This window comes from Pipistrellus hanaki (genome assembly GCF_964339955.1).
Source record: "Pipistrellus hanaki genome assembly, chromosome: 1".
Classification (NCBI taxonomy): domain Eukaryota; kingdom Metazoa; phylum Chordata; class Mammalia; order Chiroptera; family Vespertilionidae; genus Pipistrellus; species Pipistrellus hanaki.
In genome coordinates this window covers 83,076,719-83,104,707 of record NC_140503.1, presented here as the reverse complement: position 1 = coordinate 83,104,707, position 27,989 = coordinate 83,076,719, and the positions used below count along the sequence as shown (strand labels likewise).

The 27,989-nt window shown below is 39.9% G+C and overlaps 1 protein-coding gene across 1 annotated transcript; it reads right to left on the bottom strand.

Annotated features, from left to right (window-relative positions):
* On the bottom strand, positions 1-26,391 carry PSMA6 (proteasome 20S subunit alpha 6). The gene is made up of 7 exons (XM_084875135.1): positions 26,178-26,391; positions 8,203-8,297; positions 7,861-7,942; positions 7,092-7,247; positions 4,101-4,279; positions 2,205-2,299; positions 1-221 (listed from the first exon to the last, which is right to left on the bottom strand). The coding sequence occupies exons 1-7, from the start codon at positions 26,251-26,253 to the stop codon at positions 164-166; spliced, it is 741 nt and encodes a 246-aa protein (XP_084731261.1). The 5' UTR covers positions 26,254-26,391; the 3' UTR covers positions 1-163.
* Between the last annotated feature and the right edge of the window lie 1,598 nt (positions 26,392-27,989).

Genomic DNA, 27,989 nt, shown 5'->3' with positions numbered 1-27,989 from the left:
TTATTGTCCAAAAGCACGGTTTTATTCATAGAGAGCCTAACCACTTCAGTGGCAGGAGTGGGAGAGGTTCCTTTTTCAATCCAAAGGCCTCCATAATGTCCATCTGTTGTTACCAAACACACAGGCAAGTGGCGTAATGGATTTGGTAAACTGACTACAATGTTTAGTCTCTCTCTGCTAGAGCAACAAGATGAGTGTCAATCTCTGCTTCTGTAAGAATCCTAGAAAGCAAAGGGAAAGAAAAACCAAAACTATTTTAAAAAATTTTTATTATGCAAAATTCCAAACACACACGGAGTAGGCTAGTAATGAATACATGTGCACCTAACACGCAACTTCAACAATTGTCAATTTATAATCTTTAAAAAAATCTATACACCTACTATTTATTCCTTTAGATTATTTTAAAGGAATTCCCAGATGTCATAGCAACTCTTTGTATACACAAATATGATTGACATCAGATCTAGAATTAGATCTTTTAGTTGCAGCTATGATAGAAAATATTTAAATATAAAGCTAAACTACACATAAAGCATTCCATTTTGGCTTTTACGTCAAAATGCCTTTATACCTAGTATAACTCAAGTTTGAATTAGCTGAGAGATAAGAAGGCACTCCATATGGTATGGCTGAACATATGTATTTTCTAAATGATGTCTGACCCAAAGAAATCAACTGCTTGGTAACTTTTAACATGACCTATCACTGCTGGACCACTAAAAAATAAAATTTGTCAAAGTAACATTATTTAGGGCATTTGAGGGCAAGATAAGCAGCTCATATAGTTGTTGATGTTATATAGTCTAGTTATTATTTAAGTAAACTTTCTGTCACAGGATTTATAAATGATACAAGGGCTTTTTGAAAACACAGGATCTTTGGTTTCTTATATATTTAACTAATTGATGGAAATAAGAATTTTACAGGTTATAGGAAAGTCTCAGAATAGAAAACAAAAACTAACTGCAGGTCCATTACAGGGATCTGTAAATTATTCTTAATAAAATTTTACTGATTAAAAAAAAAAAAAGAGCCAAAACCGATTTGGCTCAGTGGTAGGGCATCGGTCTGTGGACTGAAAGGTCCCAGGTTCAATTCCGGTCAAGGGCATGTACCTTGGTTGCGGGCACATCCCAGGTGGGGAGGTGTGCAGGAGGCGGCTGGTTGATGTTTCTCTCTCATCGACGTTTCTGGCTCTCTATCTCTCTCCCTCCCTCTCTGTAAAAAATCAATTAAAAAAAAAAAAATCTTTTCCTACAATAAATAAAAATGTTTTTTCTTAAATTTTTCATGTTTGTATCACTGACCTGTAGGCAACAAAAAGAACAAAGTAGAAAAAGGCATACTACCAAAAAACTCTTCAAGGCTTGGTCTACCCCTAACCATAACCATGTGTACTTATAATTGTGACCTAAAAGCAGATATATATATATATATATATAATAGTTAATATGCCTTCCCTTCCAGCAGTTTCTCACATCTGTGGACCTAACTGAAATATTTTCCACTATTCAAAAAAGCAACCAAGTACAAGGAAAGTAATGACCTCAAAGGGTTGTTGGGAGGATTAAATGAGCTTACATGTACTAAGCATCCAGTACAGATTTGACTCATGGAAGCTCTAAGGTTGATTTGTGGTAATTAGTCACTTAGTTCACTTAGTAAGAACAGACAGACATCCAGCATCTGTAATTCAATGAGCTGTATTCAAAATTTGGGGCTTCCAAAGATCTCTAGATAAGGTTTGATGTATATTAGTATTTCGTATTTGCTCTTCACATATATAACCACTAAATAATTGAGGCTCTACCTGAAAAACTTGAAAACTACTTTGACAGTTGAATTTCTATTGACCTTAAATTAAAAAAAAAAACAAAAAACACACTTATATTTACTTCTTACTTTAGAAAGGGGATTGTTTTTTTATCACGTATGGTATTAGATAAAAAATCAATAAAATATATTTGAAAAAAAAATCACTCTGAAACGAGAAGAAAAGCTGTTATATCTGTCTTAAAGAGACATCAGTAAGTTAAAAAACAGGTCTCTAGGTGCTGAAGGGAAATACTACTACAACTGTCGTAAAGAAAACGCTTCCTTCCCCCGCACTATAGGACAAATGGACCCACATGTCTAACTCTCTGGGCTGGAATTTATCACTTGGCAAACTTCTAAAGTACCTGGTCAACAAAATAACTCACCGGAATTTAGGATTTTCAACTGTAACTACTCCAACTTCTATTTCTGAAGGTTTGAAATCAATTGATAGAACAGTAGACAGGCAGGTAATCGCAGTCTGAAAAAAAGTATCAACATTAAAATATGGTATTTTTCAGAGACTCCAAGATTTTCTCATTCCAAGCTAATTCACATCATGAATTAACCACATCCTATTCATTTTTGCTCCATGTTTCAGTGATGTACTTCTATAGCCACTAACAGACGTACTTAATTCTAGTACGTCGCCTGCCAATGAAAAGAAACTTGTTTATGTCAGCCCAGCCATAAATCAAAGGGGTCCTTAAGCAAAATAGAAACATTTACACAAAACTGTCTATTTGGTTAATGACCACTATGTGCCAGGCCCTATGGTTAGCATTTGGGGTGAGATGAGGAGAGGATGAATGATATAGTTCTGGCTGGTGTGGCTCAGTTGGGTGGACATCATCTTGTGCACTGAAAGGTTATTAGTTTGATTCCCGGCGAGGGCACATGCTAGGGTTTTGGGCTCAATTCCTGCTAGGGGGCGTGCAGGAGGCAGCCAATCGATATTTCTCTCTCTCTCTCTCCCCCCCTCTTCCTACCTCTCTCTAAAAATCAATAAAAACAATTTTTTAAAAAGATGAATGATATAGTCTTCTTTTAAGGAATTTATAGTAATAACAATGTAAGAATGTTTTAAGTGGCTCTGTATCTGGTGTGATTAATTACTCATGTAATTATGAATTGCAATAAGAAAAAATCTTTAATAAACATTTAAACAGGGCATAGTATCTCCTAGATGAAAACAAGCTTTATATCACCTGTTAGTATAAGTAATACTGCCAGCCAAACATACAAGTACTAGAGGCACAGTGCCCGAATTCGTGCACCAGTGGGGTTCCTCAGCCTGGCCAGCCAGGAGGGGACTGCAGGAGGGCTCCAGGGCATGTTCAGCCTGTCTCACTCAGTCCCACTCAGTCCCACTAGGCTGGACCCCAGCAGCAAGCTAGCCTGCCGTTCGGAGCCTCTGACCCTGGTTGTCAGTGCACGTTATAGCGAGCAGTTGAGAGGCCTTAGCATATCATTAGCATATTACGCTTTGATTAGTTGAACAGACAACTGGACGACGGGACACTTAGAATATTAGGCTTTTATTATATAGGATTAGATGGTAATTTTCCCTTTGTCATTTGTCAGAATCATATTACTATGTCTTTAGAAAGGTCTGTATCACAGACCCTCATTCCAATATCTACCAAATTTTTTGTTTTTAACTTCTTGGCAATAAATAAGAGGCTTCTTCAGTCTAACGTTATTAATATTTGTAGAAGAATTTTAGCTTGTAAAAAAAAAAAAGAACCTTAGCTTGTCCTATCAAGGTAAAGTTCCCAATCAAAATGCATAATCCTTCAAGAACCCTGCATAAAGCTAGCTCTATTTTTGCATCCCAGATATAATTACTTTACCAACTCATCCTGTGAGCATGTTCTTTTACTAGGAAGAGAATTTGATGTGTGGCTATTTATTTTTCCTTTAGCACACTATAAGAGCAACATTACTGACTCAATTTTTTTGCTTTTGCTACCAAGAAGTGTAAGCCTACTTTGAGTCATAACCATGCAGGCTTTTAGGTCTAGTCTTTGATTCCTATTCTTAGTTATATTTTTCCATCTTAGATGTGTTTTATTGAAAGTAATTTCGAGTACATTATGGAGATAAGAAATTAAGTGAAAAGCACTGCTCATTGTTCCCAGTCGGCTATTTTATTATTCAGCGAACAAACTTGGATCTGTGAGATAACCCAGGAATAGAGTTTATAGAATGTCAAGTATGCAGTGATCTTTACCATCCTATAGAGCATTAACAAAAACCTTAGTTTCTTTTGGCTAACTTACTTCCACTGTCTGTTCAAATGTCCAATCAAATTTCTTCTTCACTTTTTTCTCAAGAAAGCTGGTTGACTCAGTTTGTTTAACGCCTGCTGCAGTGGCTTTAAACCCACAGTAGTAACCTGCAGGATCACACTTGTACACCTGAGGACCTTGTTCTTCATCTATACCAATTAAAATCATACCTAAAAAGAAAGGAAGACCCTCATTAAATATCTTATACCTTCTATACAGCAAAAATTCTTGTGTTGTCATATAGCTCTTATTAATCATTACTCTGGCCCACTATTTTAGAATATGTGTTTTGCTCTAAAAAAAATTGATAAAAGACAGTCCAGCCAGTGTCGCTCAGTGGTGGAGCATCAACCCATGAACCAAGAGTTCGCCGGTTTGATTCCTGGTCAGGGCACATGCCCAGGTTGCTGGCTTGATCCCCAGTGGAGACATGCAGGAGGCAGCTGATGGATGACTCTCTTTTCATTATTAATGTTTCTATCCCTTTCTCCCTCTCCCTTCCTCTTTCTCTAAAATAAATATAATTTAAAAACAAAGAAGGAAAAAAACAAACAAAAAAACCAACCAACAACAAAAGAAACCCGCGATAATCAAAATACAGGTTAATACTGCAAAAGGTTTAAATACAGATTTTTAGAAAAGTTCAAATTATCACAAATGTAATCCACAAAAAATTTTCTGAATCCTTGTTATTACTCAAAGCATGCTTCTTTGAATCCTAATTCCTCAAAATGTTACTTGGTCAAATAAATTTGGAAAATACATTTATTATAAATTCTTTTGGAGAAAATAATATACAATAGTACAGGTGTTCTAAATTGTTCTGCTGTAGGTTGACCTATTTTTAGCTCAGTAGTCCTTCAATTTACTTAACCAAGAAATACTTCTCTTTTCTTAAATTTAAGAACTAGTGATGCAAGTTCCAAGGACCTAAAAGTATATGATATGTAATACACCTTGGGAATGCTGGAGCGAAGTGAAATACACATAGGGGATAATGCTCATCTCTACCCTGCCCATCTTTGTTGTTGTTGGTATACATTCCTCTAGAAGCCAGTATAATTAAGATTCTAAATTCTGTACATAAATTTATTACAAATCTAATGTTATTAGATTGACATAACGTGACAACTAAAATAGCCACTACCATCAAACTTCTTTCTACTCAGCAGAGCAGGTAACAAAGTATGTATTTAATTTTTTAAAAAATATATATTTTACTGATTTTGTACAGAGAGGAAGGGAGAGAGATAGAGAGTTAGAAACATCGATGAGAGAGAGTCATCGATCAGCTGCCTCTTGCACACCCCCTACTGGGGATATGCCCGCAACCAAGGTACATGCCCTTGACCAGAATCGAACCCGGGACCCTTCAGTCCCCAAGCCGATGCTCTATCCATTGAGCCAAACCAGTCTCGGCACAAAGTATGTATTTAAATAACAGTTTAACTCCTGCTTTCTTACATTTAGATATGAACCTCCTTTAAAGAGTCTTCTTCTAAAATTCAGTATGAGCTGACTACTTTATTCAAATTTATAGATGTTTTACAGAGTCTCTTAATGAGGAATTTTCAACCTTATTTTATTGACAAACACTATCATCCAATATCTGCTTTATTCAAATGTTATGTTACCCTGTAATTTTCTTTACCTTTCATACTTGATATGGACCAAGTTCAAGAGCAACATGAAAGAGACATCCACTTACTGCCTGGGGGAAGCAAGAAACACTTCTCTACTCCAGGGTCTTGCAAGCTGACATAGGGTTTAATAGGTTATAAGGACATGCAAGGCGATCAAAGCAAAAGGAACAAGACATGAAAGATCAGGGTAGAACAAAGGAATAAAAAATGATCCGTGTGTGACTGGGTCTTCAGATGAGGGAGGGAAGCAGTACAAGAAAGAGGCAACTTGGGAGTAAACTGTAAGAGGCCTTGCATATCATATTAAGGAGTTTGGGATTGATACACTAGCCAATAATAATCAGTTTTTCCAAAGGAGCAGCAACCAGTAACATGAGAATGATTAACTCATGCAGCAATATGAAAGATAGACACGGAAAGAGTGAGAAAGAAGAAAAGAGACAAGTAAATTTAGTGGCAAAAGCAAGAGATAATGAAAAAGTAACCGGAAATGGAGAAGAAACAGAAATTCTGAGGAAAAGCTTGATGACTAATCAGATGACCAGGGAAGCTGGGGTGTGGATACAAAAGAAAAGGATGAAAGTGGGAAAATAGCCCTGACCAGTTTGGCTCAGTGGATAGAGCGTTGGCCTGCAGACTCAAGAGTCCCAGGTTCGATTCTGGTCAAGGACATGTACCTTGGTTGAGGGCACATCCCCAATAGGAGGCAGATGATTGAGAAGTTAAAAAATAGGATTAGATGCTAAGGAGAAATCACTACATTGACTGCTTTAATTCTCATGAATGAATGACACTATACCAAAAATAAACCTGTGTTGAATTTTTCAGAGTAATTTACTACAGTAAGTCTAAAATCAGTAAACCGTATCCCTCGCCCAATAAAATTTTACTTTTTTTTTTTTTTAAAGAAATTTATTCTAAAAATATGAATTAGGCATATGTGTGTGAGCCTGATTCTTTAGAGTGGTCAAGAAAACAACTACATTGCTAACATGCCTAATTTAGGTATTTTCTTTGAACAAGTACGTAATCTAGAATTGCCGTAGAATCCCCATTACAAAAGCCTAATATAACAACAATTTAGATCTTTCAAATCACAAACACTAAACAAAAGTATTTTGATAAAAAGTTTAACAGCATCTAAAGTTTCAAGATAATACTGTAAGTACTGTTGTAAAACCTATCCTTCATTGCTAATTATAAATTATAAAGATTTCCTCACAATTTCCAAACCACATGTTCAGAACCTAGGTGTTACTGAAATAATTTTCTTTATGCATCTTCTCTAAGAAAAATTCTAAATTCATCAATTACTTAAGGCACTTCTTAGCATACTTACAACAACCAAGGGGCCTCATTTCAGCATTCTGTGTGTAGACCTGAGAAATATCAGCAATTCTTCTACACAGCATGTCCACAGGAATCTCATAGCCATACTTGTATTTCCAATTAGCTGCCTCATAGCGTGCCCTCTGTACTTGGGACCTGCTGTCAGCTAAGAACATAAAAAAGGTTTAGTTCTTTAGAAGCAAAGAATGACCCTCCAAGCAAGACAATTTTCCACATATATAATGGAGATATATATATATTACAACTTAAGGAAAGCAGTAGTAGTCCACTATGGTTTTTTTAAACCACCAATGAGTAGTCAATGATAAGTATATAACAAAAAGAAAGTTTTAAAATGAAGTTCCATACACAGTACTGTCATTTTATTCTGAGCCTTTAAAGGGCAGTACTGTGTATAGAACTGCTACAATAGCTTCTAAAACTAACACTCCCTAAGAACAAATTTTAAGGAGAGAATGTTTCTCTTGATCTTTTTTGGTAAACTTGAATTTTCCCTTATTTCAGAAAATAGAAACCCAAAGTGATTTTTTATAATTCTCACCTAACCTCTATCCAATGTCATTATTACCAGGTTTGGGATTTACTGACTTACATCCCCTTACACTATTAACTACACCTGAAATAAATCATCTGTGAATAGGGGCCCAGTTTCCCTAACAGTAGTATGGATGTCTAATTCTATTATACTTTTAAAATTAGTACAAAACTAAAAAACAATTAGAAGAAAATAAATTTAAAGTAGTCATTGAGCCAATTACCTGTCATTCCTGTCATCACACAGCCAATGTTTTCGGTTATCTTGAATAAGTGAGTCACTGTGCTGGAATCCAATAATTTGTCCTAATAAACAAAAGAAATCAAGATAATTTTTAAAAAATCCCTGTGTAGTGATAAAAATACTGTGAAATTAAATAATACACTATATAATAAATGTTTTTTGTTTGCTTTATAGTTAAAACCAATCAGTAAATACTAGGAAAGTAGAGTCAAAACAAGAATAATGTTAACATTTATAGATAATAATATCCCTCTGTACAAACTTGTGAAAAATTCTGGCATTATATTCCACAATAATCAGCTATCTGGGCAGTATTACTTACAGGTACTTTCTTCTGTGTGACAATTACTGCACAGTCTTTCCCTCTGACAGCTACTGATGTAAGGCCACCCTGGTTAATAGCCTTAAAAGCATATTCTGGAAGACAGAAGTTTTTTTTAAAGGCAGAATAAATTATCACAGATTTATGCAATAGATAATAGAGGTCATTAAAAAGAATGAGACAGCTATACAAGCTAATACTGAATGCCCGCTAAGATATGAAAAGTCAAAATAATGGTAATAATAAATCATAATTAAACCAACTTAACTTCTTTCCAGTTTAATTTTACTAAAATCTTTTTATCAGGCTCAAGCACCAAATTTCAAATAAAGATTTAGTTAATTTATTATATCTTTGTCAATTATGTTTTATCATTGGAAAAAAATTTATTTTAATCCTCACCCCAGGATATTTTTTCCATTGCTTTTCAGAGTGTGAAGGGAGGGAGGAGGAGAGAGACAAAGGAGATGTACAAGACAGACTCCAGGCAGCCTAGCTAAAGATAAAAAAGTGAGATTTTGAGCTGTCACCCAAATTAACTGCCTCCAGAAAAAATCCACATCCTTTGGAGGAATATAACAGAATCTAGTCTTCCCAACCTATCATTCAGGTTGGGAAGTGTTCAGGACAATTAAGAATTATTCCAACATACCAAAAAAGAAAACAACCCAAAGATACACACACACACACACACACACACACACAGCATAAGACAACCCAAATCAGGAAAATGTGATCCATTTGTAAGAGACCAATCCTGAGATAACCCAGATGATGTATTTGCAGGAAAAGTTATTAAAACTATGCTCAATGACATAATGGGAAAAATTCTCAAAATGAAAGAAGACAGAAAATCTCAGTGGAGGAAGCGCAAAAAACACCATCACAAAAACAAAAAGAAACTGTAGAACTGAGACAAATAATTGTAATAAAATAATTAGCCAAATGGACTTAACTTCAGAATAAAGATAATAAAGAGTGAATGGATATGGAAATTAATCAATAAGATTAAAAAAGACAGTAAGTCTCTGGGCCAATATTGAAAGGTATAATGTATTTTCTCTGACTGGCTTATTTTGGTTGGCATAATACTGTCCAGGTCCATCCATGCTGTTGCAAAAGGTGAGATTCTCATTTACAAGGGGAGCATCCCACAAAGATCCGACCCTGGACCCAATGACTCTGCTTGTGTTTCCTGGCTTTATTATTCTGCAATAGATCCCACCACGGACAGGAATAGTGGCTTGATGGTGCTGTTGGTTATCTGCAGAAAGGGATCTTGGAGCCCCATGGATTATGAAATGACATGGACCAAGAATCTGCCTTGTTATTCTTGATTTTTAATAAGAACCAGTCTTGGTATCTGGATAAGAGCCTGGCAATCCACAGGCCCCAGGAGCCAGATTGTGTTAACTTACAGGATGAAACTTTCTTGGAGAGCAATAAAATGCAGGCCATTAATGGAAGATTCTATGCCAACCTCAAGTGTCTTACCATGTACAAAGGAGAATGAATGGCTTGGTACATGCTAGCCAAGGGCCAAGATATTCACCCGCACACTGTGTACTTCTATGCAGAGAGCTTCCTCTACCAGAATGAAAAGAGTTACCAAGCAGATGTGGTAGATCTCTTCCTGCGTACCTTTGAAGTTGTGGAAATGGTGGCCAGCAACCCTGGGACATGGCTGATTCACTGCCATGTTACTATCTTGTACCAAAGAGAACATTTAAGCATTACCACCACCACCACCACCGCTGAGATTGGGGAAGCAATCTCCAGAGACTTTAGAGAAGGCAATGTGAGGATGCTAGGCATGCAGATCTCTGTAAAGGATTATCAAGATACTGGCTTCTGCTGAAACCAGTTTGGCTCAGTGGTAGAGCGTCGGTCTACGGACTGAAAGGTCCCAGGTTCGATTCCGGTCAGGGGCATGTACGTTGGTTGCAGGCACATCCCCGGTAGGGGGTGTGCAAGAGGCAGCTGGTCGGTGCTTCTCTCTCATCAACATTTCTAGCTCTCTATCTCTCTCCCTTCCTCTCTGTAAAAAATCAATAAAAAAAATAAATAAATAAAAAAATTAAAAGATACTGGCTTCTGTCTTTTTCTTTTTTTAAATAATATATTTTATTGAATTTTTACAGAGAGAAAGGGAGAGGGATAGAGAGCTAGAAACGTTGATGAGAGAGAGTCATCAACCAGCTGCCTCCTGCACACACCCCCTTCTGGGGATGTGCCGCAAACAATGTACATGCCCTTGACCAGAATCGAACCTGGGACCTTTCAGTCCGCAGGCTGACGCTCTATCCACTGAGCCAAACCGGTTTCGGCAGGCTTCTGTCTTAATAGCCATTGGTGTCATTCTCCTGCTCATTGCTTTGGCTCTTGGTGGTATGGTCTGGTACCAACATAAAAACAAAAGAAAACACGGAGCAACAGGTCGATCCTGAATGACAGCTTTAAGCTTCTGTCCCTCAAGAACTATCAGGTGAATCTTGGCACTGCACAGCTGTAATGCTCTCTCAGCAGGCTATGGACTAGCAGCTGACCCCACTGTAAAGGGGGCATGGTTGGTAGACGGGCACAGGAGGGAATCAAACTTCCTCTCTTTAAGTTTCTTTGCTCCACTTAGGAACCTGGGGCTAGGTGAGTCCCCTAGTATTATATCCAACGAATTTCAATGGCTAGATTTTATCACTCATTGACACTTGGAAGATCCTGAAAACTGATCCCTCTCACAGAATACATACCAAGAATAAAACACATTAAATAGGTTTTTACTTCTTTCTAGGACCTAGCCTAATTCACCATGAACCAAGGCTAAGTGAGCTGTGAATAAAATCTACATCTAAACTAAGGACTAAGCATGGGCGTGATGGGAGCATATCTCAACATGATAAAGGCCATATATGACAAACCTACAGCCAACATCATACTCAATGGGCAAAAACTAAAAGCATTTCCCCTAAGAACAGAAACAAGACATGAATGTCTGCTTTCACGACTCTTATTCAACATGAGGCGCAGTGCAGTCCAGGACCCCTTGTGGGATGTCCACCTGCTGGCTTAGGCCTGCTTCCTGGGAGATCAGGCCTAAGCTGGCAGTCATACATCCCTTTGGCAGCCTGGGATATGTCCAAATGATGGCTTAGGCCTGCTTCCTGTGGGGAGCAGACCTAAGCCGCAATGGGACATCCTTAGCACTACCGAGAAGGTGGGAGAGGCTCCTGCCACCGCCACTGAGCTTGCAGTTGTCAGTCCAGCTTGTGGTTGAGCAGAGTTACTGCTGTGGGTGCACACTGACTGCCACGGGGCAGCTCCTGCGTTGAGCATCTGCCCCCTGGCGGTCAGCGCATGTCATAGCAACCAGTCCTTCTGCTGTTAGGGTAAATTTGCATATTACCCTTTTATTATATATAGGACTAGAGGCCCGGTGCACGAAATTCGTGCATGGGGGGGGAGGGGGTGACCTCAGCCCAGCTTGCACCCTCTCCAATCTGGGACATCCCTCTCACAATCCAGAACTGCTGGCTCCCACTGCTCACCTGCCTGCCTTCCTGATTATCCCTATCCACTTCTGCCTGCCAGCCTTATCACCCCTAACCACTCCCATGCCAGCCTGATTGATGTTTAACTGCTCCCCTGTTTGCCCCCAACTTTCCTCCTCTGCCGGCCTGGTAATCCCTAACTGCCTTCCCCTGCAGGGTTGATCTCCTCCAACTGCCCTCCCTTGCAGGCCTGAGCCCTCCCAACTGCCCTCCCCTGCTGGCCATCTTTTGGTGGCCATCTTGTGTCCACATGGGGGCAGGATCTTTGACCACAAAGGGGCAGCTATCTTTATCTTGTGTGTTGGAGTGATGGTCAATCTGCATATTACTCTTTTATTAGATAGGATAGAGGCCTGGTGCATGGGTGGGGGCAGGCTGGTTTGCCCTGAAGGGTGTCCCGGATGAGGTGGGGTTCCCTTGGGGCATGGGGCAGCCTGGGCGAGGGGCCTGTGGTGGTTTGCAAGCCAGCCACGCCTCCTGCGACCCAAGCAGAGGCCCTGGTATCTGGAATTTATTTACCTTCTACAATGGAAACTTTGTAGCCTGGAGCAGAGCCAAGCCTCCTGCTCTATCTGCAGTTGCCCAGTTGCCGCCATTTCTATAACAGATACTATGTATCCTTGAGTAGAGGCCTGGGCCTACCAGTGTGTGGAAAGCTGGCTTCCTCTGTTGCCAGGGAAACACAAGCCTCCCTTCTGGTAGCCATCTTGGTTGGGTTTATTTGCATACTTGCTCTGATTAACTGGTGGGCATGGCTGGTGGGTGTAGCAGAGTGATGGTTAATTTGCATATTACTTTTTTATTAGGTAGGATAGTACTGGAAGTCCTAGCCATAGTGGTTAAACAAAAATAAATAAAAGGCATCTAAACTGGAATGAGTGGAGTGAGATTTAGAGATCCAAACTGTATTTTAATTCTCCTTGGAAGGAAACTATTTTGGAAAAGTGGGTAGACAGTGGTTGCTGCTATACATTAAAGTGCTTATTAAAATACTGTAAAATAAAAAGGTATAGTTACATGTAATTGAAGTCCTATGTGGGGGGAAAAAATCTGAAAAAATAATGGCTAAAAACGGTTCATATATGGCAAAAGATGTAAAGTTTCAAATTGAAGATCCAGCAAACTCTAAGTGGATAAATATAAAGAAAATCACATGTGGGCTCCGATATTCAAACTAGAGGCCCAGTACACAAAATCCATGCACGAGGGGGAGGGGGATCCCTCAGCCCAGCCTGCATCCTCTCCAATCCAGGACCCCTCAGAAGATGTCCGACTGCCTCTCGTAATCCAGGACCGCCAGCTCTTACCATTCACCTGCCTGCCTGATCGCTACTAACCACCTCTGTGTGCCGGCCTGATCGCCCCTAACTGATCCCCTACTGGCCTGATCGCTCCTAACTGCTTCCCTGCTGGCCTGATCACCACTAACCACCTCTGCTCGCCCCGCACCTGGGACCCAGGATTCACTCCTCCAGCCGGTTGCAGGCACCTGGGACATGGGCTTTCCTCCCTCTGACTGGCCTCAGGCACCCAGGACCTGGGGTGGCTGCAGCAGCAGTGGACTGTGGGCGGGTGGCTTTACATGGGCCACAGCCACGGGTGCTGGCGACCAGGACCTGGGGCGGGTGGCTTGTCCCTCTCCCGGGCTGCAGCCTGGCTGGTCCCTATTACTCTCTCACAAGCTCACTTGTGCCTAGCTGGTCCCCATTCCTCTATTCCCAGTGTTGAGTGTCTGAGTAGTTACAGTACGGTGTGAGGGTATGACAACCATTTGCAATATTAGCTCTTTATCATATAGAATTATATAGGATTCCTGAAAACTAAAAATAGGGAACTTGAAAACACAGAAAAAAATAACAGATTATACATGAGAGCAATGATCTGAATTTCACAGGCTTCCCTAAAGATAGTGGAACATCATTAAAGTATGGAAAGAAAAAAATTTCCATGCAGTATTAGAATAGCAGGTGTGCCAGAAGAAGCAGAAAGGGAGAAAGGAATAGAGAACGTGTTTGAAGAAATAATGGCAGAAAAATTCCCTAACCTAGTAAAGGAAAAATCACACAAGTTCAGGAGGCACAGAGAGTCCCAAGCAAGAAGAATCCAAACAGACCCACGCCCAGACACATCATAATTAAAATGCCAAAAATTAAAGACAAAAAGAGCAGCAAGAGAAAAGCAAAGGAGCTCCAATAAGGCTGAAACCTGAATTCTCACTTGAAACTCTACAGGCCAGAAGCGAATGGCATGAAGTACTCAAGGTAATAGAAAGCAAAGATCTGAAACCAAGATTACTATCCAGCAAGGCTATCATTCAAAATAGACGGTCAAATAAAGAACTTCCCAGACACACACAAAAAAAGCTAAATAGTACATCACCACCAAGTCAGCATTACAAGAAATGCTTAAGGGACAGCTGTAATGAGAAAAAGAAACAGAGAAACCTAGACATAAACAATTAAAATGGCAATAAATAAGTACCTATCAATAATAACCCTAAATGCAAATGGATTAAATACTCCAATAAAAAGGCATAGGGTAGCTGAATGGATACAAACACATGATCCAACTATATGCTGTCTACAAGAGACCCACCTCAGAACAAAAGACACACACGGCATGAGAGTGAAGAGATGGAAAAACCGTCAGTTCTGACTACTATAGCCAATAAAAATATTCTTTTACTGCCTGATGGTTTGTTCCCTCTGCCATGAAATGTGCATGTCCAGTTGTCTGCTTCTTGGAGCAGACATTTATCTTCCTCATCCATCAGCCATTGGAGGAGGGCTGGGACCATGCAGATGATTAATTTGACCCCTTCTTCTAGGGGAGGGGGGCTTCCTTGGGGATCCACTTCCATCATCATATCTGGAACGAGATGAGTTTCCATAGTCTCTTCTCTTTTTCACATCTTGCTGAAGTAGTTTCGAAAAACAAAACCACACACTCAACTATTCCCCAGAAGAATTCTGTTATCAAAGATAATCTTCAGGGGGAAATAATTTTGGCTGTCAAACACTTGTCAACTCAAGATGTAAAACATCTTGCTCCTTGTTACCCGCCTCTGGAGTGACTGAGCCTCTCAGAGGATATTTTATGGACTTGGAGAGGATTTATGAATTTGACCCCAAAAGTAATGGAAGTAAAGACAAAAATAAATGAATAGAACTAATCAAACTAAAAAGCTTCTGCATAGCAAAAGAAACTGACAATAAAACAAAAAAGTAACCAGCTGAATATAAGATATTTGCAAACAGCAGCTCGGACAAGGTGTTAGTATCCAAAACATATAAAGAACATACATGACTCAAGACCAAACAAACAAACCAATTAAAAAATGGACAGAGGACCTGAAGAGACACTTTCCACAAGAAGACCTACAGAGAGATGGTCAACTGATATATCAAGAGATGCTCAACTTCACAATTTAAGGAACTCATTCATTGCTGGTAGAATGTAAATTAATTCAGCCACCATGGGAAACAGCATTTGAGGCAGTTCCTCAAAAATTTAATAGTTACCAAATGACCCAGCAATCCCTCTTCTGGGTATCTATCCGAAAAACTTGAAAAACTATATTCACAAAGATACATGCACCCCTGTTCACTGCAACATTACTCACAGTGGCCAAGTGCATTCACCACTCTTATTCAGCATATTACTAAAAGTCCTAGCCACATTGATCAGAAAAAAAGAAGAAATAAAAGGCATCCAAATTGGAAAACTCTGATTATTCACAGTTAACATGATATTGTATGTAAAAAAAAAAAACCCTAAAGACTCAGCCAAAAAAACTACTAGATTGAATAAATGTACTTGGCATTGTAGCAAAGATACAAAATGAACACCCACATATTGATGGCTTTTTTACAACCAATAATGAATTCTCAGGAAGAGAAACTAAACAATCCCATTTACCATTGTAACAAAAAAATTAAGATACTTAGGAATAAACTTAACCAAGGAGGCAAAAGACTTATACTGAGAAAACTACAGGATATTGGGAAAATAAAAGAAGATATAACAAGTGGGAGAATATAACATATTCATGGATTGGTAGAATCAACATTATTAAAATGTCCATACTATCCAAGGCAATCTACAGATTCAATGCAGTCCCCATTAAAATATCAATGGCATATTTGACAGAGCAAGAACAAATACTCCAAAAATTTATGTGGAATCAAAAAAGACCCCGAATGGCTGCAGCAATTTTGAGAAAGAAAAACAAACTTGGAGGAATCACAATATCAGATTTCAAGTTATACTACAAAGCCACCATAATAAAAACAACCTGGTACTGGCACAAGAATAGGCACATAGATCAATGGAACAGAACGGAGAACCCAGAAATCAACCCAAGCCATTACACTCAATTAATATTTGACAAAGGAGGCAAGAGCATACAATGGAGTCAAGACAGTCTCTTCAATAAATGGTGTTGGGAAATTGAACAGATATATGCAAAAAAAGAGAAACTTACACCATACACAAGAATAAACTCAATGGATAAAAGACAAATATAAGTCATGAAACCACAAAAATGCTAGAAGAAACCATACACATCAAAACTTCAGACATCTCTCATAGCAATATGTTTATTGATATATCTTCTAAGACAAAACGGAGAAAATAAACAAATGGGAGTACATCGAAACAAAAAGCTTCTGCACAGCAAAATAAACCATCAACAAAACAAAAAGTGAGCCTTCTAGGAGAACATATTTGGCAATGATATCTATACTAATAAAAAGCTAACATGCTAATTAGACCAGATAGACCGGATGCCCTTCTGGACAAAGCCACAGAGGCTGCGAGGGCCGAGGAGGGCAGGCAGCTGCAGTGGCATGATGGGGACAGCACTTTCCCCTGATCGACCCAGTTGGCTCCCCCTGAGGGAGGCCATACTGCAGCTTAGGACTAAACTGTCAGTAGGACATCCCTTGAGGGTTCCCGGACTGTGAGAGGGGGCAGGCCAGGCTGAGGTACCCAGCTCCACTCAGTGCACAAATTTTCGTGCACCAGGACTCTAGTATCTGATAAAGAGTTAATATCCAAAATATACCTGGAACTCGTACAGTGTAACAAAAGGAATATAAATAATCCAATTAAAAAATGAGCAAAGGACCTAGACACTTCTCCAAAGAGGACACAGATGGCCAAGAGACATATGAAAAAATGCTCTAAGTCCCTGAACATCAGAGAGATGCAAATTAGGTATCACCTCACACCTGCCAGAATGGCTACCACCAACAAATCAAAAAATGACAAGTCCTGGCAATAATATGGAGAAAAGGGAACCCTAGAACATTGCTGGTGGGAATGCAGACTGGTGCAACAATTATGGAAACAGTATGGCGCTTCCTCAAAAAACTAAATATTGATCTGCCATTTGACCCTGTGATCCCACTTCTAGAAATATATCCTAAGAAACACGAAACACCAATCAGAAAGAATGTTTGTACACCTATGTTCATAGCAGCACAATTTACAATAACTAAGATCTGGAAACAGCCCATGTGCCCATCAGTACACGAGAGGATAAAAAAGCTATGGTACATTTATACCATGGAATATTATGCAGCAGTAAAAAAGAAGACTCTCTTACCCTTTGAGACAGCATGGAGGGACCTGGATAGCATCATGCTAAGTCAGTCAGAGAAAGACAAGTATCACATTATCGCACTCATATGTGCAATCAAGTAACAAACCGATGAATGGAGTGGATCCAGAGACATAGAATCATGAAACAGTGTGTGGAATCTCAAAAGGGAAGGTGGAGGAAGGTGGGTAAGTGGGAGGTAATCAACCAAAAAGCTTGTATACAGATATGCAAAACCCATGGACACAGACAATAGGGTGCTGAAGGCCTGGGGTGGGGGGTGAGGTTAAGTGGAGAGGGGCCAGGGACAGATTGGAGGGGATCAATGGGGGGGAGGGGGAACATGTAATACTTTCAACAATAAAGAATAAAAATAACAACAAGAGAACTAACCTACATATATAAAATCCTAATATGCAAATAGACCAAACGGCAGAACAACCAAACAACCAGTTGCTATATGTGCTGACTACCAGGGGATGTGCACGGAACATGGCAGGCAGCGGCAGCAAGCAGCAGAGTGTGGAACATGCGATGTTGGCTTGCAGCAGGATGGCGGAACAGGTGAGCAGGACTGTCGGTCCAAGGCGGGGCTCCAGTCGCTATCATCAGGGTGGTTACTGAAAATTCTTTGCTCCTGTGTGCCACACCAGCCCCGCTGGTATCCACTGCCAGCCCCAATTGCCCCTGAGGGTTTCTACACTCCACCTCCTCCTGTTCCTGAGGGGTGACTGGGCAGCAGCCGCCGCTCACACCCATTCCTGGTGCTGGCCCCAATCGATCTGCACCGTCAGCGAGTGTGAACAGCAAATTGCCGGAGCAGGGTTGCTGGCAGAGAGAGGATGCAGGGGGGGAGAGGAGGGGTTGAGGAGGAAGGGGCTGGGCAGGGGCATGGAGGATGGGCCAAGACCCACCCCTGTGCCCACCTCAGCCTCACAGCCCAAAACAAACTCCCAAATATATGCTGTCTACCAGAGACATATTTTAGTAAGTGGATAAAAAAAAGTATACCATATAAACAGTAAGCACCAGTAAGTTGGAGGGACTATACTAATATCAGACAAAGTAGACTTCAAGACAGAGTATTATCAAGACAAAGAGGAGCATTTCAAAATGGTATAAGAATCCTATATAATAAAAGCATTATACAAATTGTCCCCTTGACTGGGAGTTCAACCAAGGGGCGGGGCCAGCCAGGGCAAGGGAGGGAGGCCCTGGTGGGCAGGGGCAGCAGGCATCCAGGGAACAGGAAGGAGTACCTGGCTGGCAGCCACTAAGGACCCTGCCAATGCACAAATTTCATGCACTGAGCCTCTAGCCAATTAATAAAACACAACAATCGTAAGTACATATGTACCTTATAAGAGTACTTTAAAATACATGAAAGGAAAATTGACATATTAGTACATTTGCCAATACAGCTCATGTTAGGTCATAAAACAAGTCTTGATAAATTTTAAAGTACTGAAAACCCTAAGTAATTTTTGAAAATTTAAAAACACGTTTCTAAATAGTCCATGGGTCAAAGAAGTAATCAGAAGGGAGATTTCAAAATATTCTGAATTGAATGTTCATTTGCAGAATGCAGATAAAACAGTGTTAAGGGATTTTATTGCTATGGGGGGGCCAGGCCTATTGGTGGCCTCCCCATCTCAATCCTTGCCTCCTGGTGTTCACATTTTTGTATAATCCCCTCCCCTTGTGTATGGGCAGGACCTATATAACTTGCTTTTGACAAACTGAATGTAATGAAAGAATGAATGGGATGTCTCGCTCCTGATTACTTACATGATGAGAGTCTGTTTTGCTAGCAGACTCACTTTAGAGATTCTTCTTATTGGCTCGGTAAGGTGTATGGCAAGAAATTCCCTGTGAACAGCCAGCAAGTAGCTGGGGTCCAGTCCTAAGGAAATGAATTCTGCCAATAACCTCAGTGAGGCTTGGGAGCAGATCCTTCTCCAGGTGAGCCTCAAGATGAGAACAGAGCTCAGACAACTGATTGCAGCCTTGTAAGAACCCTAAGCAGAGGGCCCAGCTAAACCACGCCGGGACTACTCCTGATCTAAAGAAACTGTGAGATAACAAGTAGTATGTGTGTTTTTTAAGCTGCTATGTTTGTGCTAATTTTTATGCAGCATAGAAAATAATATAATAGTCTTAATTGTTTATATTAGGAAAGGTTTAAAACCAGAGATTTAAGTTTCTACGATAAGAAACTAGAAAAGGGCAAAATGGTATAAATCCAGATTAGAAAAAAAAGAAACAATAAAGATCAGAAATTTAAGAAATAGACAAAAAAGATCAGAAAAACAAATGGTAAACTTTAATTGTGTCAACAACTGCATTAAATGTTAATGGACAAAATACTCCAATAAAAAGTAGAAATTGCCAGAATGGATAAACTACACAAACCAACAAAATTATAAACACTTTGGTATGCTAAAAAATGGTCCCTAAGTGATGCCCCTAAATGTCTAATCCCTAGAACCCGTGAATATTACCTTTTATGGCTAAAACAACAACAACAAACACGGATCTTTGCAGATGTGATTAGCTCAAGGACCTTGAGAGGGGAAGGTTATCCAGGTGGATCCTAAATGCAATCATATCATATCTATAGGAGGACCAGAGGGAGATTTTATACACATAGAACAAAAAGGTGATGTGAAAAGGGAGCAAAGTAAGATTTGACAATGATGCTGGCCTATGAGATTGAAGTGATGAAGCTATAAGCCAAAGAATGCTGGCAGCCTCTAGAAGTGGAAGAAGTGAAGAATACATTCTCCCTAAAAGCCTCCCCCGATCCTTCCCACACTCATGTCTTTGTTTCTTTATGTCCAGCCTGGATTGCCTTCTCGCTCTTATGTCCACCTAGCCAAAGCTTGCCATTCCCCTTTAAGCCCCTGCCATTTCCCATGGACACTTTCTCTGGATTCTGATAGCATTTCCTATTTCACCACTAAGTCTACCATTTGAAAATGTGTATTTCTGCCTTCCACACCCAGACTGGAGAGTCAAAGAACATAGGAACCAAGAAACTTTACAACTAAATTTGCCAAACCGGAAGATACTAAGTCAAAAGTTGGCCATGGACTCAATCCCACTTACTCAAGTTGGATTGGAATGCATGGCTTTCTAAAAAGATTCAAATTAACTAAAAGTCAGATAAAAATAAAATTAGGATTTAGCTTGTCTTAGGGGGAAAAAATTATGTTAGCACCTCCCCTCATTCGCACATAGAAAAACCATCTAGGCCTGTTTTCCAATTCCTACCACTCCTTGTCATATCTCACCCGGCATGTTGCACTCATCTGTATTATTTACCTGGTCTGCTTACAGACAAAATATAAAAGCCACAAAAAATAGCCACAACCCTCTATCACAGAATAAAATCTTGTCCCACAAAATAAAATTTACATATTAAAAAATGTTCCTCAATAGAGAATGCACTTGTGAATTTGCCAGGATTCCTTAAATTAGTCCTCTTCCTCCCTCCCTCTATATATAGACTAGTGCTAACCAAAATAATCTTCTGTGATGACAATGTTCTACATTTGCACTGTCCAATATAATAGCCATTAGCTACATGTGGCTATCGAGTACCTGAAATGTGGCTAATGCAACGGAGAACTGAATTTTGAAGTTCTTAAAGAATATCATTCCTACTTCTCTGAACTTCCCTTCTCAGTCTCTTTCACTGCTTCCACCTCTTCAGCCAGCTCCTTAAATTGGTTATTTTCCAGGATTCTGTCATTTCCCCCTATCCCTGGGTGATTTTATCTGATCACTATTGTCATCTTTACCTCTGAACCCATACTTGCTGATGCCTATTTCACCCATAGGCATGTACCACAATAAACTCTTCTCTGTAAATCTGCTACTTTTCTTATAGTCCTTATATCAATGGTATTACTAACCACTCAGTTTTCCAAGCTACAAACCTGGGTACCATCCTTGTTTTCGCTCTCAAGTGTCCCCTTTTATATCTACTCAGTCTCCTCTTTATACCTTTCTCTCTCAATACCTCATTAAGTTTACATGGATTAGTTAACAAGTTTCTAGTTGGTCTTCCTGCCATCAGTCCCTTTCTACTGTAATTCTAATTCTACATTCAACCCTCCTGCATTTGGACTTAATAATCCTGTCACTTTTTAAAATATATATATTTTATTGATTTTTTACAGAGAGGAAGAGAGAGGGATAGAGAATTAGAAACATCGATGAGAAAGAATCATCGATCAGCTGCCTCCTGCACACCTCCTCCTGGGGATGTGCCCGTAACCAAGTTACATGCCTTTGTCCGGAATCAAACCTGGGACCTTTCAGTCCGCAGACTGATGCTCTATCCACTGAGCCAAACCGGTTTGGGCAATCCTGTCACTATTAATGACTTTTGCTAGCTATGTCCAAAAGTCATGGGACAAAATCCAAACCCTAGCATGGTACCCAAATCTCTTTAAATCTCTTTAAAATTTTGCTACAATTTGCCGAAACTGGTTTGGCTCGTTGGTTGTGGGCACATCCCAGGTAGGGGGTGTGCAAGAGGCAGCTGATCGATGTTTCTCTCTCATCGACGTTTCTAGCTCTCTATTTCTCTCCCTTTCTCTCTGTAAAACATCAATAAAATATATTTTTTTAAAAATTTTTGCTACAATTTATTTTTCCAGTTGTCAACTGTCTATGCTCCAGTCACACTGACCTATGCACTGATCCCCCAAAAGTTCCTTATCTAATCTCCTTCGAAATCAAGTCATCTTTTCTGAGGAACCTTTCCTGGCTCTGCCTGGAAGTGTCACTTCCTTCAGTGCCTTACTTTGTACTGTTATTTTAGTACTCACCATGTTATAAATCTCAATAAAATTTTGTATACTTAAATCCCCATTATAATACTACTTCCAAAAAAATATATATTGTGTAATAAATTCCAGGAAAATAGAAACTGCCACGTAAAGAACTTAGAGATAATAACCAAAGACTATCTTCTAAGAAACAAATAATACTGCGTCCTCCCCTCCCACCCCCCTCAGCAGAGGTGAGAAGGAAGGCCACTTAAGAAAAAAACAAAATGGTTTACGGGCAGCATTGAAAAGCCATATTTATATTTTAAAGCCAGAATTCAAATGCTGGAAATAGTAATTATACACTTTATTTACATCAATAAAGATTTTATGTTATTTGGATAAAATGTCAGAAATTTGCAAAACTAGCAAACACTATTATGGTAATCTTAGTATATCTGTTGTTGAATGCCCAAGACTAAGCAGGAAAATAACTGATAGACCATTTCCCATTTTTAAATTATATTTTATTGATTTTTAGAAAGGAGAAAGAAACATTCAATGGCTGCCTCCTGCATGCCCCCTACAGGGGGTTCAGCCAGCAACCTGGACATGTGCCCTGACCACGAATAGAACCATGACTTCCTGGTTCATGGGCCAACGCTCAAACACTGAGCCACGCTGGCTGAGTCCATTTCCCATTTTTTAAATGGGATAAATTATAACAGATTACACTCAACTGTTGAGTCCCCAATTTTTTAGACTGTAACTTAAATAATAGTAAAATATGTACCTATATGTAAATATTTGGTTGAACCACATGAAAGTCATTCTATAGGTAAAAAAAAAAATTATAAAAATTGACCTAACAGCAAACCTTAAGATTAAAATGCTTCCTTGATCACAAATAAAATGGTAAGTAAATAATTGTTTTGTGTAGAGACTCTTTTCCCCAGTAACCTCTTATTTTGTTTCCTTCCCTACAAATTTCCCCAACACTTTCCCAACATTTCTGGGACTCATTTGTGTAATACTGGGGGGAAACAGGAACTAATTTTAAAAGACATTGTGACAGTGTCCAGGACAAGCACACAATTCCAGGCAATGGCTCACAGCATGACGTTACCAATAGAGAGGACGTCCCCTTTTGGCACGCTCATCAGCATCTACAGATGATTTTGAAGTTCTGACAATTATAGGAATGCACCTTAAGACTTTTCTCACTCATAATTTTGTTTAAAGTGTTGACTGAGTTTTGGGAAACAAATAATACCACCCCTTCCCCCATTTTTCACAGCCTGGTGAAAAATAAATTGAAAGATCCATACATTCTATGAAATTTGGTTATTAAAAGAACTGTTCTGAGGCAAGAAGGTTGGTACTCTGCAGGATATGTTTATGTTCAATTTCAATGCCTTCTGATTAGAAACTTTTTGTTAAGGTTTTGGAAGTTGTTCTTTCTCTAACCTTGTAACCTAAATGGGAAGTGTGTTTCAAGTGCCTCCAACTATTACACTTTCAAACAGTGACCTACAAGCAGATGGAGTCAATAAATATCTTAGCAGTGGTGGGAAGGGGAATATGAAGTTTTAAAACATAGCAGTGTTTGATCTCGTTACGTTTTTTGTATGTAGTTATAATAGGTATGTATTTATGAATACATATAATAGGTATGTGTTTATGTCTGCATACATACAGATGTATGCATGTGTACACACCAACATTAAACTTTAAATCAGATTCAAGGAAGGCATTAGAAGTCTGGGTTGAGAAACACTATTTTAAAATGAGTATTGATCCCAGTACAGGGTGTGAAGGAGGCAGCAGATCAATGATTCTCTCTCATCATTGATATTTCTATCTCTCTCTCCCTCTCCCTGCCTCTCTGAAATCAATTTTTTAAAAAAATCTTTCTCACTGCCCTGGCCAGTGTGGCTCAGATGGTTAGTCGTCCCGTACACCAAAAGGTGGCAGGTTCAATCCCATCAAAGCACGTGCAGAAGGCAATCAATTGATATTTCTCACATCGATATTCCTCTTTCTCCCTTCCTCCCACCAATTCCTCTCTCTAAAATCAATTTTTCAAAAATCTTCCTTCTTACTCCCTGGAAGCAAACACTGTCAACAGTTTGTTTATAATTATGGTTAGCATTGTAACTTTAAATTTATACTTCTATTTTTTTATTTGTCACCTTTAGACTACATTTATCTTTTGAGTCCTAACCATGAAAGATGAGAAGCATAGTCATTTAAAAATATATATTTTTTTAAATTGATTTTACAGAGGAAGGGAAAGGAAGAGATAGAAACATCAATGATGAGAATCACTAATTGGCTGCCTCTGGGCACACCCCCAACTGGGGATTGAGCAGGCATATGCCCTGACCAGGAATCAAACAATGAGCTCCTTGTTCATAAGTCGATGCCCCACCACTGGGCCATGTTATACTCATTTTCCATTAAGCTTTCCTTCCCTTGTCATTTCCCACTTTTGTTATATTATTTTCCACTATCAACATTAAAGTTTGCATTCTAAAATTGTTATATACTTTATCTTAGGCAGGCTCTAAAGTTTATAAACTAATAAAGATCACTTATGATATTAAGATAATGTACATATATTTTACTAGAGAACTAAGCATGCATAGACTATAAAAAGGGATATATTCCAGGTCTACAGAGCAACCAATGTAATACAGGAATTGTATTACAATTGAAATGTAAAGAAAAACAGGAATCTAATAACCCTTTCTGAGCACTTAATATTGTACAATTACTCTACATACATCACCTTATTTAATCCTCAAAACAACCACAAGGAATTATCAGGCCTATTTTGCAAAGAGAAATTAGGCTAAAGTTATATCACTTGGTTGGCTAGTACGGAGCAGAGTAGGTATCTGAACCCAGGTTATGGCTCCAGGGCCTGAATCCTCACCACAATACTGCTTGCTCATACTAACTATTCTTTCACTTTCCTTTTCCTAGCAATGTCTAATAGTGCCCTGAATAGCAATGGGAGTGTGTTATTTTACAAGGCAGAGTTTAAAATCATTCTACTAGATATCATTGATCATATTTCTGTCTAGATATTGGTCATTATTCTGATCAAAATATTGATCATATTTTTGAATTGGGGATGAGTTAAAAGGGTTACTGAATTACCCAATATGATGTTGTTTTCTTGCTACATTATATTAAGTATGGAGCCATATAACGGACTGGTTTCATTCCAAATTAACTTTATTTCTAAAACCCTACAGGTGAAGAGAACCTCATCCATAGGCCAACTCTATCCTATGATTTCCAAACACAGGCTTACTACTGTCCTTGCCAAGGCATGAGGTGCTAAACTCACTTAACTACAGGAGTCAGACAGACATGGGTTAAAAGGGGATGTTTCACCAGCAGCTCTACAGCTGACAATCACTCATTCTATCTGCCAGTTTTCCAAAGATGTCCTGAACTCTGCAGATACCAGTAATTTGATATTTTTTCTTTTTCTCCGCTTGTTTACGTTATCTGGCATTCCCTTTGCGTTGCGAGCTTCAATGTAAGAGAGGCTGGGACATCTTTGTGCCCCTTAGAATCAGCAGTATCTGGCACACAGAAGGCTCCGAATGCCAAACAACTACCTCGGGACAGGAAGTGCATGCTGCAAACAATGGAAAACGGAGCAAACGTTTCAATTGGGAGGTTAAAGAACTAATGACCCTTTAGAGAAGTACAGACATGGAGTCCACCTACGCCAAAATGAAACTAGTTAATCGGCCTCAGGAAGTCAGGAGTCAGACATTTAGGTCCTGCCTTCCTTCACTATTCACTGTGTCCATCCAGGCAGCGGAGCCGCCCGCCCTCCACAGCCAGAGGCCGCGGCCTTCGGGCCCTGCCCCCTGCCGCCGGTCTGGGGTGAGAAAACCCCGGGACGGCAACCCAGGCGAGGCCCCTCTCCCGTCCCAACTCCGGCCATGCTTCAGCCCCGGCCTGAACTCCAGGCCGCGCCGTGACAGAGCAATTCGAGTGGATCCAAAGCGGACCTGGTTCACTCACCTACTTGGTAAAGCCGGCCCTCGGGCGAAAAAATGGTAATGTGCCGATCAAAGCCGGCGCTGGAACCACGAGACATGTTGAAGCTACTTCAAAATCGGTCACTGGGATCGGTAGCGCGCAAACCAGGCGTACAAGCCCCTCCGGAAGCCGCAGCGACTGCTTCCGGTGCATCGGCCGGAGTCATCCGCTCTCGCGCGCCGAGCTCACGACCCCGGCGTCAGTGCGCGCGCGGAGGGCGCTCGGAGCCCCGCCCCCGGGGGGCGTGGGGGAAGGGACGTAGGGGCTCGGCGTGCGCATGCGTCAGGGCCGTGCCTGCGCAGCTTCAGGAAGCCGGGTGAAACGCGGTTGTTGTGGTGTGGAGCTGTCATCTGGAGAATGAATCGACTATAGCAAGAACGAAAAAACTCTCTGGGGCCCAGCGTAGTGATTTTGCCATTCAGTGTGACCTAAATGGGTCGTGTTATTCCACAATCTCTCATCTCTCGTTAGTTTTGGGCCCAGTATAACCAGCCTGCGTCTAGATTGCTGGCGTCTTTTCTAACCTAAATTTCTATATATAAATTATCTATGTATAAAAATATAATTATCTATATATATAAATATAATTACCTATATATAAATATAATTATATATATAATTATATTTATATATAGGTAATTATATTTATATATATATTTATATATATATATAAATTTCAGAGAGGAAGAGAGAGAGAGAGAAACATCAATGATTAGAGAGAATCATTAGTCGGCTGCCTCCTGCATGCCCCTCACTGGCGATGAACCCACAACTCTTTCTAGCCTCTTCTTTACCCACCCACTTTCCTTCCCGCTGTGGGGAGAAATGGATTGCAGCCATTAATTTTAGTTAGGTTCTGGTAGCCACTGGCAATAAAAGTTTCTTCTGAATATAAAGTGAAAAACATGTTAGGCTTGTGTGCCCCTCCCCCCTAGTTTGCACCAGGAAGGCCAGATATAGCAAGGTTTCTGCCACTTGAATGCCTGCTGTAAGTACATTCTTAAGGAGGGATTCAATGCATTTCCTTTTAAATTCACTTTCCATTTAAAGAAAATTTTGTAAGAATTTCTTAAGCAGTTTCTTGAGGAAACTCCAGTTTCTCAAGAGTTTATTATTTTTTTTTTTTAATAAACTTCTATTCATTAACCCGAAGAAAAATCCAAAACTGAAACATGATTGAGAAAATACTTAAGTGCAGCTCTGGCACACAGGGTACTTTCCAGCTCGGCCTAATTCCCAAGTGTCCTGATAAAAGTCCCTTCACTCAGGACCAACTCCTCCTGACCTTTAAAAAAAAAAAAAAAAATGTTTATTGATTTCAGAGAGGAAGGGAGAAAGAGAGAAACATCAATGATGAGAGAGAATCGTTGATCAGCTGCCTCTGGCATGCCCTTTACTGGGGACTGAGCCCACAATCCAGGCATATGCCTTTGACTGGAGCCGAACCCAGGACTCTTCAGTTGCAGGCTGATGCTCTATCCACTGAGCCAAACTGGCAAGGCTCCTCCTGACCTTTTGAGCATGTTTTCTCTCAGACTCTGAGTGAGCTTTGTGTGCTGTGCACAGGAGGACACTCTACCAACCGAGCCACCTGGGCCAGGGAAGTTCGGGGTATTTTAAACTGCACAGACTGCAGGCTGAAAGAATTATTTCTCACACTGAACAAATCCTGATTCCTTCTTGAGGTTGCATTTAAGCTGGGCCCTGAAAGACACATAGGATTTTGGATGCTACGTACACTTTAATACTGGGAAGAATCAACCTCATTTTCAATACAAACATAAAATGAAAGCC

What these genes read in the sequence shown, in the direction of transcription:
- PSMA6 (XM_084875135.1), bottom strand. Translation starts at nt 26,253, where the DNA reads ATGTCTCGTGGTTCCAGCGCCGGCTTTGATCGGCACATTACCATTTTT. An exon ending in TCACACAGAAGAAAGTACCT is followed by an intron (nt 7,943 to 8,202) that starts GTAAGTAATACT and finishes TTTGTTTATTAG; the next exon opens with GACAAATTATTGGATTCCAG. An exon ending in AATGAGGCCCCTTGGTTGTT is followed by an intron (nt 4,280 to 7,091) that starts GTAAGTATGCTA and finishes CTTTCTTTTTAG; the next exon opens with GTATGATTTTAATTGGTATA.